The sequence below is a fragment of the Mirounga leonina genome, unplaced genomic scaffold (assembly GCF_011800145.1).
Source record: "Mirounga leonina isolate KUSES-001 unplaced genomic scaffold, KU_Mleo_1.0 Mir_114, whole genome shotgun sequence".
NCBI lineage: Eukaryota > Metazoa > Chordata > Mammalia > Carnivora > Phocidae > Mirounga > Mirounga leonina.
The window spans coordinates 38,714,021-38,729,681 of record NW_023270265.1 but is presented as its reverse complement, the minus strand read 5'-3'; the positions used below and the strand labels follow the sequence as shown (position 1 = coordinate 38,729,681).

Here is a 15,661-nt window from a genome sequence, read left to right as displayed (position 1 = left end):
TTTATAGCAGCAATGTCCACAATAGCCAAACTGTGGAAAGAGCCAAGATGTCCATCGACAGATGAATGGATAAAGAAGATGTGGTATATATATACAGTGGAATATTATGCAGCCATCAAAAGGAATGAGATCTTGCCATTTGCAACGACGTGGATGGAATTGGAGGGTATTATGTTGAGTGAAATAAGTCAAACAGAGAAAGACATGTATCATATGATCTCACTGATATGAGGAATTCTTAATCGCAGGAAACAAACTGAGTGTTGTTGGAGTGGGGGGTGGGGTGGGAGGGATGGGGTGACTGGGTGATGGACACTGGGGAGAGTGTGTGCTCTGGTAAGTGCTGTGAATTGTGCAAGACTGTTGAATCTCAGATCTGTACCTCTGAAACAAATAATGCAATATATGTTAAGAAAAAAAAAAAAAGAAGAAGAAGAAGGTAGTGGGAGGGGAAGAATGAAGCGGGGGAAATCGGAGGGGTAGACGAACCATGAGAGACGATAGACTCTGAAAAACAAACTGAGGGTTCTAGAGGGGAGGGGGGTGGGAGGATGGGTTAGCCTGGTGGTGGGTATTGAGAAGGGCACATTCTGCATGGAGCACTGGGTGTTGTGCACAAACAATGAATCATGGAACACTTCATCTAAAACTAATGATGTAATGTATGGGGATTAACACAAGAATAAAATTTAAAAAAAAAGAATAGTGGTATAAAAATGTGTCTGATTTCCATACAACATTTTATATTTATAAAAAAGGTATGTATAAAAATATATACATGTTTCTGTGAGTATATATATGGAACTATGCATATTATCACTTTGCTTTAAAAGTGAACATACCCAGTATTTGCTACCCCGTTTCCAATTGCTTATAGACATATGTAAGAGTCAGCAATTTTCTTTGACTTGAGGCACTACTGACAAGATTAATAAAATGTGAAAGGCCAACAAAAGCTAAAAAAATGAAAGATAATATTTGAGTCAGATATTATAAACTCCCAGAAAATAAAGCATTTTAAAGAACTAGTAAAAAAAAAAAAAAAGTAAAGAATAAAAAAGGACAGAGATGTTCATAGAGAATAGCATACAAATGTATTCCTTTGCTTTCAAGACTGTTGAAATGAGATGGAGACTGAGAGCAGTTGAAGACCACTTTGAAAAACACTGTGTGTGTGAGCTATACTTCTATTTCTCAGGCCTTAATTTAAATAAATTTAAATATATTCCTGATGTACCATTCTCTCCATAGAAAAAGACATTATTTTAGTCTAAGGACTAAAATGAAAAAAAAAAAAGGTGCATTGAGGTACTTTTTAGGAGAAGAAAGGTCACAAACTATTAAAATAGCCACTTGATAAAATACATGCCCCTATAATTAAAGAACACAGAGAAATCTGTCTCTGTCATAATCATAATAGGTAATCAAATTCAGTTCAATAAGAAATCACTGGTATTCTGTGTTAGAGTAATTTTTTTAATGAGATAACATGGGTTTAAGATGGGCATAATTTATACAAAGCCTAAAATAATTCCTCTAAACAAGTACTCAGCATACTTAGTGACTTTTTTTTTAAAGTCATCTAAAGAATGATGACTACAACCATATAAGGAGCACGTTCTCTTTGGTTTTTACTTAGGTCTGACAGGATCTACTGCTGCTATCTCCTGTACAACAACATGTGACCGTGTGACTTCGGATTACCTACTTCTTGAGTCAACGCTACCTCAGTCAACAGGACTAGCATGCCCACAAAGCAACCTCTCAACATGTAAATACAATTAGCACAAAGTAAGCGCTGGATAGGTAAGTATATGGATAACTAGATGTTCCTCTTCATTTAATTCCACAATGACAAAATTTATGATTTTAGAGCCAAATATTTAAGTAAGCTAAAACTGTTCAATGTAGTCTAAAATTAATATTTAATCACAGATACTTATAAAAACTGTTTAGAAATTCGTCCCCAGGAATCTTACTTTTGCAATAAGCAGCTGAAATCCTTAATACTAATCCTTAACGAAATCTTCTTTTAAATACTTTTAAAAAATGTTCTTTTAAAAATAGCCACAAGAGGTCAGTCTTTCCTAAGACATAAGTTTAACATCCTGCAGTACCATGAAGACCAGCATTTTTGCAGTATACTATTAGCCATTACAAGTCAGATTGGAAAGCAACCTGCGTTAAATTCAGTCAAGTCATCAAATCTTTCAGGATTCAACAAAAAATTGCAGAAGATCATACTGATCACAAACCCACAATTTAAAAAGACTGCCATATATAAACTTCACTCGATTCTCAAAACAGGGTGTAGACAACATCTTTACCAACTCTAGTTGGGAAGAAACAAACTTACCAAGAAGTTGATCGTTCATCTGAAAATTCTAAAAATAAAATACATGGGATTTGGATGTGCAAACTGTAACAAAACAAATGGATGTAGGATTTCTTTTAATCTCATTAGATATATGAATCGATGTTTCAAAAGCCATCACACCACACAAGCTTACCTTGCCAACTGTCATTGCAGACACACAATTTTTCTCCGGTGAGATCACAGTAACCATGATCCGGACTGCCGCAGTTGGCTTTACAGTAAGGAATATCACAAGCTTCACCCTTCCAGTATTTATCACATTCACAGTACACTTGACTTGGAACAGAAATACTAGTTGTACACTTCCCATGACCAGAGCAATTGTTAGGACAAGAATTGATTCTGTAAAATATAATCCATATAGATTCAAATTCAAAGTAATTAAAAAAGAATTTTGGTTGATATTTTGTAAACTTTATCACTTTTATGTTGTGTTTGATACGCTCTGTTAAACACAATTTCACAGTGTGACTTCAATTCTTTACTCTGTACCCTTTTATCCCTAATGCAATTCAGTTAATATTTATTTGCAATTGACCTTCATTCATTCAGTGAGTTTACTTTGCTACCAAGGCTCCAAACTTCTGAGGACTACACACTCAACATTTGCAGGATCTATACAGTTCCAAACACAATGTTTTGTAAAGAATTAAGTACTCAAATGTTTTGAATGTACATTTTACAGAAAATAATTAAATTCATGAAGACCTGAAACTACATGAAAAGCCAAGACTTAACCTGGTCATATAATAATATTTACATAGCACGCTATCACCTACACACTGTCACGGAAGAGAAAGGATGTTTACCAAATTTTATTTTAAAGCCCTTTAACCAATTATATTCTACTATATATTTATTCTTCCTTGCATACATACTTGAGATAAATCCTATAACAACTTGCTGATTTTAAATTCTAATAGTCTGAAGATATTTAGAATATTTTATTCATGGTGGAAAGTTCTCTGGTTGTATCATACATTCCTGAAGAAAAGGAAGAAGAGAAGTGTATCGAGTTCCTCTGTGGCCATTTCTGCGAAAGCATCTGAAAGCATCTCTGGCTCCTTCACTTCACTGGAAGGGAGACTTCCAGCCATAAAAATTTATATAAAGTGTCAGACACATAATAGATCCTTAATTAAAATGATTTTTCTTATTTTAGAGGAGACAGTGGTATATCCACTTACCTTACCTTTAGCCTCAATTTCCTCCTATGTAAAATGGGAAAAATACCCATTTGACAGAATTGTAAAGAAAGTCAAGAACATAACGTACATAGAGCATCCAGTTCAGTCTCTGGAAAGCAGAGAGACTGTACAAACTTAGTTCACATACCCATCTTCAAATTAGGAGTTAAATACCTTCAAGTACAGACACAGATGAAGACTCCCTCAAATCCCACACCCCTGCTGCTACCAGTTTCTCTACTTTGTACTTGTTTCTTTAATCATTTACCAACAATTTTAAATTTCATAATTAATTGTCAACTAAACTTGCTACCATAATGTCCTGAGACTTTGAATACAAGCTCAAACAGTACTTTGAGGCATATGATTAAGATTTTGTGTCACCTAGGAAAAGATCCTATAATTTTGAAATTTAACACACTAGCCTGCTCCTCATATAGAAGACATTTATAAAAACAATTATTTGAAGTTATAAGAATCATTATAATACAAATTTAAAAAAAAAAATACTTACGAATAAAAAATGTTGAAACCAGTTAGATTATATGCAGCATCACTAAAAAAATGTAACAGTGCATAGCCAGACGTCGTGACGACTTCAGGCACAGTTTCATTTCCCCTGATTTCAGGGACTATCAAACCACTGTAAGAGAGCAAAATTGAATGTAATATATATTAATATGCATATGACTGTTAATCACATTAAAATTTACTCAAAAATATTCCTGTCAGAATCACTAAATATCTATAACGGAATAAGCAACTAGAGGAAGGATAAGTCTAAAACAAGCACCTCTCCATTTTTCACCCAATTAGCCCTCCTACTGCTGCCAATGGGCGAACGTGCATTCTTGTGCCACCACCCTCCTTTTCTTCCTTCACACCGTTTGGACTGCAGTGTCCATTTCTCCCTTTATCCTGTGATCCATCCTGTTATAATTACTATAGGGTGGTCTCTTAACTCATGTGTAAACCATCTCGTAAAGCCATCTTAGACCCTTGCTATCTCCCTCGGGTTGCAAATTCTGATGAAGCTAAAAGGAGAACACTCCACACCAGCAAAGTGACTACAGTGACAATTCTAGTTAAACCTGTACACTTCCAGGACACTAATCTAGGTATTTTAGGTCATCTAAAAATATATACTATTTCTATTTCTTTCAAATTTTGCACACTTATACAAATTATAGTAATATTCCAAAAGACATTTAAGCTCATATTCACACAAAACTAACGGTGGGAGGGGGCAGATATAAATGTGCAAGAGTTCTGAGTCAGTAACCAGTTAGTAACTGGTACTTTTCCCTTTTTCAATTTCCTTATGCATGAGGAAAAATTACATATCTTCCTTTACTTATACCATACTACCCTCTCCAAATCTGTGAAAACATGCAATATGAGAAAAGAAGTTGCTGACAACAAATTATATTACTCGAAATAGTCCATCCTTTAGGCAATGTTAAATTTATGTGTAGGCATCACCAGGAACTGAACTCTCTCACTCAAACCATACTTGACAGAACAAAATGAACTATAATAATCAAATAATTTACTTTACAAACATTCTCAAAGCAAACAAATTAAAAAGTAATCGAACCTTAATGCTTTTCTAATTATTACTGCATCTACTAGCCTATGTTTGTGAAAGAACAAAAAATTTTAAAAGGGGACTGTCAAAAGAATTCTAATTCTATAATACCGGTCTTAGTTACATATATTTTTCACTATAGTGAGATTACATTGAAGTAAGTACATTGTTAAAAATAATATTCCCAGGTCTTTATAATAGATATAATTAATCTCTCTGAAACAAAGAACAGATATGTTTACTGGTTATTTTTAGGTTTTTTTAAAAGAATAATTTATTTAAAAAATAAATAAGAGAAATTTAATTAAAATGTTTATTTTTAAAAATGAACTTTAAAAGAGAGGGTTTCCACATCAAGCAATTTGGACCAACTAACCCTTCCACTGAAGTCAACTAGAAAAATGACAAATTACATTAAAAAAAAAAAAATCAGTTTGAAGGTACTGGAGAACTAAGAAGATGGTGAGCCCAGGAACTTGGTCTATTTCTCCTTATGGGCATTTGCTGATTTCAAAGTTGGAGGTGAGGTCTGAAGGGCTGAGAAACTGGGTTGTTTTACAGAGCTAGGAAAACAAAAAGTGGAACCCAGGGTACTTGCTTTGACCTGGGGCCCCAAAGACTATGAGTAAAAGTGAACTAGTAAAAGATCAACCCTCCAGAAGATTGCACTGCAGCTTGGACATGAATCACCTCAGTATCTAAATTCAGTTGACTGGATTGTTAGCGTTTCCAGGCACTCTCTATAGGAATATATTATCTTTCTAGGACTCAAATTATTACTACATGTGATTTTACAAACATGATGTCCAGCACACAATAAAAAAATAACACTTCTCTATTACAATCCATTCTCCACATTCTAAAGTCTTGCCTATAGAATAAAGTCCAATTTCCTTAGTGTGGTATATAAGAAAGTAATACTAATGATTAAGGGATTATAAAACCAGAGTTATTATTCTGACTATATTACTTACTAGCTAGGCAACTTTGAACTACTCACTGAATCTCTTTGTGCCTCAATTCTCCATTTATGAATGGAGAATTTAAAAACTCCATGGCAATAATATAATCCCTAACTAAAGGGTTACTGTGAAGATTAAATGAGTTAATGTATATAAAGAACTCTTGCATACTGCCTGGCACATAATAAGCTTCAGTAGATGTACTGATTACTGTTTATTGGGTAATCTGGCTCCTACCAATCCCTTCACATTTCCTATGATCCAATTACCTGTAAGTACTTATATTAGCCCAAAACATAATGTTCTTTAATGTGTCTATGCCTTTGTACATATGTTTTTCTCTATCAAGAATGTCCCATCTGGCCCCCATACTTTGCCTATTAGGCTTCTGCCCATGCTGAAATTCACCATGAAGAATTAGTTCTTCTAAAATCATACAGCACTCTTTTCATAACCTAATTAGAATATTGTGCTGGGTAAAAAAAAATCTGTGTAGATGCTGCCACCGGTGCCTAACTGCTGTGTACTGATATAGCCTCCAAATCCTTGGAATTTCCCAAGTGACAGGAGTGTCTCCGTTACTCATGGGGAACTCTGATTGCTTATGCTAATGAGGTGACTCAGGATGGGAGCTGGCCACACCAGAAAGACCAACATGCAATTAAAGGGTTGAGGCTTTGAGCCACAAGAAACCAATCCAACTTCCAGAGAGAGGAGGAGGACTAGAGACAGTTCAACCTTGTGGCCAATGATTCAATCATGCCTATATAATGGAACCCCAACAAAAACTCTGGACACTTGTAGCTCAGGTAAGCTTCCTGGATGATGATACACACTGGTGTGCTGGGAACGTAACGCATCCCAAGGACAAAGAAGTTCTTTGTGATCCTCCCAGGCCTCATTCTATATGTCTCTTCACTTGGCAGGTCCTGATTTTTATCCTTTATCATAAAACTATAAACATAAGTATAGTGCTTGCCTGAGTTCTATGAGTCATTCTAGTGAATTATTGAACCTGAAGGGGAGATGGGCACCCCTAAATCTGCAGCCAGCTGGTAGAAGTGTGGGTGGGGCCTGAGGACCTCTGAACTTGCAGCTGGTGTCTGAACTAAGAGCAGTCCTATGGAGGGCTGTGCACTCCACCTATGAAGTTTGGCCCAACTCTAGGTAGCTGGTGTGTGAATTCATTGCAATGCCTGTATCTTATTCCTTACTATATCCTCCAGGCTTATGATGGTCTCTGGAACTGAGGAAGTTATCACATGTTTGTTAAATAATGTATATTTATAAAACTGGAATCACTCAAACACTTAGATTCTGAATTCGTAGTATTGTAGGCTTTTAAGTCAGGAGACTATCACTTCCTAATCCTGGCTCCACCATCCATTAGAAGTAAAACAATTTCTCTGAGTCTCAATTTTCTCAGCTATAAAATGGGGATAACAGCACTTCTTCCACAAGATCCTTGTGAGAATTAGATGACATTTAAACTGCCTAGTACACTGATTAGCATCAAACTGATACTCAATAAACATCTTTCCATCTCCTTCAAGACAGCTAATAGGAACACTTGCTTATGAAAAGTCAGTGGTTCCAGCTTCACAGTCATATACGAAATCCCATCCTACTAATTATCTTACAAAAGTTTCCTTTAGTATATCAAGAAAGCATTGGTAAGAGTGTTAATGGATCACTGTTAACGCAGTCATTACAACTATGAAGAAAACAAATGGAAAGACACACATCTAAATGATGGTCAATAGTGTCATAAAAATACAATAATGATAGCTGAGTAAAATCTAAATTGCTAAAAATTAATGTATGAACTCAGAATCTTAGTTAATTATCACAATGAATTATCTTACAATATAATTATTCATAAGACTCTCTTCCATTTTCTATTGTCCTTGGATAAAGGGCCATTTGTAGCAATCCTTTAAATAATTTTCAAACAACTCAAAAATCAAATTATAGAATTATATAGAGCAACAGCAATATTATAGACTGTGTCTAAGATCCTAAAGAGTCACTGTGAAATATTCATTCAGAAATACAAGTCCTTACATGCCTATCTAAAAAAATAATAGTTTACATCCCTGATAAACAGAATATTTGCAACACAAATAGTAAAAAGAAAAAAAAAATTTTTTTAAATTTGAAGGTAACAATAAGCTTTTATCTTTATTCAAATTTTTAACAATGACAGAACATGTAAGCAGTATTATGGAAATAAGAAATATAAGGAAAATTTAATCAGTAACTCTGGTCAACAATCATCTTAGTTAAATTGTACATAAAATCAACATTACATGATCCTAATATTTCCTATGTCTGATATATTTTCTCCTATTCATAAAACATTTTATAATAATTTGCATTACATACATAAAAAAGATTTTTAAATTGATAGTGAAAATGCTGTAATTTTAAAAATAAGTCTACTAACAGTAGATATTTTGAAACAACCAAAACTCCCAAATTTTGAGAACTGAAAGAAACACATTTGTTATTAAACCATTACATAAAGTATAACGTAACCTTTTTTTACAGAATTGGAAATTTTATCATTTCACCAAAATAAAAAGACAACTATAAAAGACATATACATATGTCTATTATTTCCTTGTCACCTAGAACTCACATTAATCTATCCAATAGGTAGCTCTGAAAACATATTCAAATCACTTTAAAAGAATAAACTATATGCGGAAAGAAAGGATACTTATCAAGAAATCTACCTTTTTGAAAGAATACTTACTTATCTTTACTAAATCAAAATTTACACTATTATAAATACACTAAAGTTGACAGTCACAGTATGCAACATTGTATTATAACCATCTTAGAAATTAAGCAATCAATATCTCTGCTAAATTTATTTTAAAGCACAGAGCAGTATATATTTAAAAATAATAAATCACAGTTACTCTTCTACAACTGACTGTAAGTTCACCAATTAAATGCAATTACTCACCTAAGAACCGCTATTAAAGGTGCATATATTGAATCTCCATCATAAACATACATATGATCCCAGCTACATTCTGTTGCAAAATGATTGAATCTTAATCTTAACACTGCATTTGGACTGAAAAAAATATTAAAATATGTTTAAATTAATATATAACATTCAAAGCACAGTCTGAAAAATTTTAGGAACACTATATTAAAAACCTATTTATAGAAAATTTTCTATACATTCTTAAGTTACCAGTGTAAAAGACTGATAAAGAGTCTTCTCTAAATTGTAAAAATGAGGGATGCCTCACTGGCTCAATCAGAAGAGCATGCGGCTCTTGATCTCAGGGTTGTGAGTTCGAGCCCCATGTGGGTATAGAGATTACTTAAATAAATAAAACTTTAAAAATAAATAAATGAATTGTAAAAACGACATACAACTTCAAAATCTATTAACAGACTGTATATATAAATCACCATTTTCTAAAAATTTAGTCAGCAGTAAATGTTCTATGTTTTGATTAAGGTGGACATTACACAGATTGTATACATTATTAAAGCCATGTTGAACTGTACACTTAATATGCATTTTATTGTATGCATATTATACTCGAATAAAGCTGATTTTTAAAATTCAAACTCAAAAAGTAACAACTCTTATTTCTACAAAACGTTTATTAACTAAAGGCCCTAATATGGTCTTGAAATTTTAATCAAAAGGTCTCAATAGTATATATTATTAATAAATAAACAAAATGAAAAAAGGGGGGGGCGCCTGGCTGGCTCAGTCAGTGGAGCATGGAGCTCAGGATCATGAGTTCAAGCCCCACACTGGGCACAGAGATTACTTAAAAAACAATAAACACACACAAAAAAACAAATTGAGACCATAAGTGTACAGAGAATTAATAACTTTTAAGTTCTAAAAAACTTTCTAAATAACCCCCACAAAAAAAAAACATTTTCCAAATACACTTTTTAAAAATCATAAAATGGGGGGCGCCTGGGTGACTCAGTCGTTAAGCGTCTGCCTTCGGCTCAGGTCATGATCCCAGGGTCCTGGGATCGAGCCCCGCATCGGGCTCCCTGTTCGGCAGGAAGCCTGCTTCTCCCTCTCCCACTCCCCCTGCTTGTGTTCTCTCTCTCGCTGTGTCTCTCTCTGTCAAATAAATAAATAAAATCTTTAAAAAAAAAAATCATAAAATGGTTTAAAAATAACTTATATCAATTCATTTATGATCTATTCACAGTATGTTTAAATAGATCAATTCAATCTCAAGCCCTAATTACTGAAAAATACTCCTAAAAGGATAATTAACTCTCTCCTACAAAATGTTCTTTTTATAACACCCTTAAAACTAAAATGCTGAAGAGTATGAACCAATGGCATAATTCAGCATGGAATATTTTTAAACTTTCTATGGCATTTTCAAATTCCATAACAAGATGTTTAAAGCAAGCCAAAAATGCCTAGTTGATTTACTGCCACACTAACGTAATGCAAAAATAAAATATATGTAACAAACTATTATCTCAAGTTAAGGGGGTACTATAATTTACATTAAATGTGATATCTAAAAGTTGTAAATCTCACTTTAAAATATTATGAATAATAACTGAATAAACTATAAGCAACTGAATAAGCTATATACCTCTAAAATTATACTTTAATGCTTTAACACTGGTATGATCATCTTCTTTATCATTTCAGAATAAAATAATTTAATCCAAATTATATACTTACTAGCCTTCAATTAGCCATGTGCATTTAGTTTTATATTTATAGTTAATTGGACCATCTGTTAAATATCCAGAAGGTTCTGTTAACCTAGAAAACAAAATCATGAAAACAATTACCTTAAAGTAACTTTAAAACATACAGTAGCATGAGAAAATTAAAAAGACATTTAATCAGGGCGCCTGGGTGGCTCAGTTGGTTAAGCGACTGCCTTCGGCTCAGGTCATGATCCTGGAGTCCCGGGATCGAGTCCCGCATCGGGCTCCCTGCTCGGTGGGGAGTCTGCTTCTCCCTCTGACCCTCCCCTCTCTCATGCTCTCGCTCTATCTCATTCTCTCTCTCAAATAAATAAATAAATAAATAAAATCTTTAAAAAATAAAAAATAAAAAGACATTTAATCAAAGGAATGGAATGTAGCATTTTCCAATAGGGAGAATTTATTTACAAATTAGGAAAGTTTTCAAACTGCCATATATCTCTCTACATCTCAAAAGAATTTATTTTGGATTTCTCTAAACCTTGACATATTTTAACTGTTCCACTTTGCACAGTGAAAAAATCACACAGAAAGACTGAACATTGTACTGATGGGTTTTATGTTTAATGCAAAAATAGATGAAGTTAAATTGCCTCTGTACAAAAATAAGATGGAGGCAAAAGGAAGGTCAAATGCACTTTAAAAGATGCAGATCAATGAAATAGAGAAATAATGTATGTACATACCACTTTCAAAGTTACAGTGTTAGCTATACTTGCTTTTGGGTTTGGTCTTAGCTTTTTTTAGTTCTCATGTTATTTATTCTCAAGTAATAAATTATCTATTTACTTATTTTAGTTTGAGTTAACACATAATGTTACATTAGTTTCAGGTGTACAACTCGGTGATTTACGAAGTATGTACATTATGCTATGTTCACTACACCTATAGTCCCCATCGGTCCCATTACATCACTGTGTTTGTTTTTCACAAACCAGGACTGCTGAGGTAGCTGTCAACAGACTTGACTGAGTTCGGCTACCTGTTTTATTATCATTTTCTCTTATCTACTTTATACCTAGTCCAAGAACTCAATCAATTTTAAAAATAGGATAAATCAAAGGTTTTATAATTATCTTCCATTTAAAACATTAAAAAAGACAATTAGAAAATTTCAGTTTTTAGAATTTAAAAATATTTAACAAAATCTCAAATCTACTTCATTTTGTTCTCCTTAGCTCCAGCTCAATTGTTTTTTGCCACAAAAAAACATATTTTAGGTAATTAAGATATATTCCCATTTAGCCTTTATATATAATATATATGTGTGTGTGTGTGTGTGTATATATATATATATATATATATATATATATGTCCACACATGCAAACACACACACACGCAAGGGCTTATCAGTCTTTATGTATTCACATATACACAAACACATATATTATACATAATATACACATACACACATAGATCGCAAGGTCATTATTTGTTCTAGATAAATTAAATTTTCCTTATAGTATAGACTAGTCTTAAGCACTCTAGGAAAAAAGCATTTCATTTATCTAAATCATGGGTGACAGAAATGTCAGTCAATAAGAATATTATTTATAAGCCTTTTCATAAACCCTGCAGATTATTTTAGGCAATAGAGAGGCTAATTCATGCTTGGGAAAGTTTTTTAAGAACAGACAAATTCCAATACTCTCAAATTAGTGTAATAATAAATTGAGCATTTTCTATGCATCAGGATCTACTGTAAGCACATGTGTTACCTCACTTCAAAATCTCAAAAACCAGGGCACCTGAGTGGTGCAGTCGGTTAGGTGTCTGCCTTCGGCTCAGGTCATGATCCCAGAGTGCTGGGATCGAGGCCCACATAGGGCTCCCTGCTCAGTGAAGAATCTGCTTCTCCCTCTGCCGTTCTCGCTGATCATGCTCACTCTCTCCCTCTCTCTCTCAAATAAATAAATAAAATCTTTTTTAAAAAATCTCAAAAACCTTACAAAGTAGTAAGTAATTATTAATCCATATTACAGATGAGAAAAGTGAGGCACAATTTAAAGAACAAGTTAAATAACGTGTCCTGATTTTTCCCTTCCAACAATAATAGATAAGGTAATTTAGACAAATTCTGCACTGAAAACAACTTTAAAAAGCTAAAGAAAGGGGCGCCTGGGTAGCTCAGTCGTTAAGCGTCTGCCTTCGGCTCAGGTCATGATCCCAGGGTCCTGGGATCGAACCCCACATCCGGCTCCCTGCTCCGTGGGAAACCTGCTTCTCCCTCTCCCACTCCCCCTGCTTGTGTTCCCAGTCTCACTGTGTCTCTCTCTGTCAAATAAATAAATAAAATCTTTAAAAAAAAAAAAAGCTAAGGAAAATTTTTAAAATCTTAAAAGCATCTTACAAGTAACAGAATGGTAAGATCTACCAACCCAAGACCCAGAAGTTGCAAATTCTTTAAGAGGCAGGCATTCAGAGCTGCTTTTGCTCTGGAGAGACTTGCCTATTAAGAAGACAATATCAAAAAACTGAGTGCTTTTGGCAGCCTGATAGAGGGAGGGAGAGAAAAGTTGAAGTCAATGGCCCATGAAAGGTAGGGGCTCAAACAATATGGCCCTCTGAATTCAGACACAGTGACCTGTTATTAGGGTAAGGGGGTACCAGAAGTAAACCATCCCTATGTGGACTGCAGCCTAGCTATGAGTCAACTGGATGGCAGAAAACCTCAAAACTTACAATTGGCTTAAGGTGATACTGGAACTGCCAGTATCCAAAGCTCCTAACAGAAGATACAAAAATACTCTCTAAAGAAAGATAACATTATTCTAGGCCTCAAATTATTTCTACCAATAATTTTTCAAGTAAAGTGTCTAACATGATTAAAGATACTAAGACATATGAAGATGCAAGACAACAAAGTAAGAACCAAAAGACAACAGGAAGAAACCTGAAGAGACTTCAATTACATAAATTGTCAGACGTGTCCTATAAAATAAATTACTAAGCTCAAAAACACAAAAGACAAGATTTAAAATTTTGGCAGTTAAATGAAAACTGTAAAAAGAGATATTTGAAAAAAATAATAGACATACTAATACTGAAAACTACCATAATCAAAATTAAGAATTTGAGGCACAGGTTTACAGCACATTTAAACACAGCTAAAACAGGATAAGAGATCCAGAAGATAGACCCATAAAAATTTTCCAACCAAAGTAGGATGACTGAGAACTCAGCCCACTGGATTTGGGTCACTCCACCAGGTGAAAGTCCAACAACCTGAGATTCTAGCTGAGAGCAGGGGAAATAAAAATAGGGGGTGGAAGAACAAAACCTTAGATACCAATTATCATCTTGTAACACATTTACAGAAACAAAGATCATAACAGTTTTGCATAGTTTCTATTTGCTTGTTATGTTTATATCTTTTCTCCTCATTTTTACTTTACATACAAGTTGTTGTAAGTTAACTTTACAATTTAGACTTTAGATAATGACATATTCAGTATGACTATGACTGAATATGAAGAGTAATTAATACAACCAATCATAGATATAATGACTCTTCAAACTGTGTACTTCCTCATTTTGGACAAAGGGTGAGAACTTCAGTAGGAAGATGTATATCTTCTTAGAAAGAAATACAGTGTTGTTTGGTTGCTGGGGAATTCACATGTTTAGAAAGAAAAAAAAAGCTGAATAATCAAAAGGTAGACTGTGCCAATTATCCATTGCCTGTCACTTCAAAATCCACAGTTTGCCTACTCTGTGAAAATGGATCTGGGCCCTTTAAATATTTTTTCTTTGTCAGATGGCATGATGTTAAAGCGATCATGCTTTGTCAAGAGAGTGCACTAAAGAGACTACAGGAGAGGAGTTTGGCTTCCTGGTTCCAGCGTACTTAGCAATCTCCTGCAGCTTGGCTTCTCCAGGACTAGCTCCTATGGAATGTGAGGGCCAGCAACCCGGCCACCACCAGCTTCTCCCAGCACCTCCCCTCAGGCAATTTTGCAGCATGGTGCCTTCAGTGAGACCCCGCCCCATGAACAGCATTTCCCATCTTTCACTAAGATGAGCACGGCCATTGCCAAAGGGCAGATACCAAGCAATTTCTACCAGTGCAGCATGACATCAATGGTACCTTTCAGTGAGCCACAGCCATGCCCTCCCAACAAGGTCTGGATTTCAGGCCAGGAGGTGGCGGCTTATACGTAAGTGTTCTATCTCAACCGTAAGGGTAGTAATGGCTGCTCCTCATACCCACTATTTCAACATTGTTTGGAGAGCCCTTTACTTCTTACTAGCCAATTTCTCATTCTTCCAATCCCTGTTACAGTCAAAAGTTCTTTAAACTTTTCCTGCTAAAACTACGGTGATTCTCTTTTCTGACTGGACCCAAGCCGATCAATAATAATCAAGGATATGCAAAATGAAATCACAATAACATATCACCACTATGCACACAAAAAAATGATGAAAATTAAAAAGAATTATATCAAATACTGGCAAAGATGTGGAAAAGAGAGTTGTCATAGGAATAAATCAGTACAACTTCATAAAGTAATCTGGCATTATGTTGCATAGTTGAAAAGAGACATATCTTTTGAAGTAGCCAAAGGTGTTTTTGTACCACCTACCCCTATATCCTCTCAGATCGCCTTACTATTTCCATACACTCAGCCTGACTTCTCCAGGCAAGCACCTGCATCACTGCTGGAGGACTCCCCTCTGGCTGTTGAACTCCACTTCCTCTGCATGGGATGAGCTGAAAGTGCTTATAAATCAACATCCTCCCAGAGGTAGCCCCTAGCCAATGAATGATTTGGTAAGAGTGTAAATACCCCAAGCTTCCTTATCTCTTTGTTG

The 15,661-nt window shown here is 34.6% G+C and overlaps 1 protein-coding gene across 1 annotated transcript in view; it reads right to left on the bottom strand.

Annotated features, from left to right (window-relative positions):
- Positions 1-15,661, bottom strand: part of ATRNL1 (attractin like 1) — a 796,918-nt gene that overhangs the window by 746,834 nt on the left and 34,423 nt on the right. Inside the window, exons 2-5 of the mRNA XM_035029745.1 lie at positions 10,817-10,900; positions 9,089-9,202; positions 4,079-4,207; positions 2,511-2,719 (exon numbers count right to left, since the gene is read on the bottom strand). Coding sequence (XP_034885636.1) covers positions 2,511-2,719; positions 4,079-4,207; positions 9,089-9,202; positions 10,817-10,900 — 536 coding nt within the window. The remainder of the gene's footprint in view (positions 1-2,510; positions 2,720-4,078; positions 4,208-9,088; positions 9,203-10,816; positions 10,901-15,661) is intronic.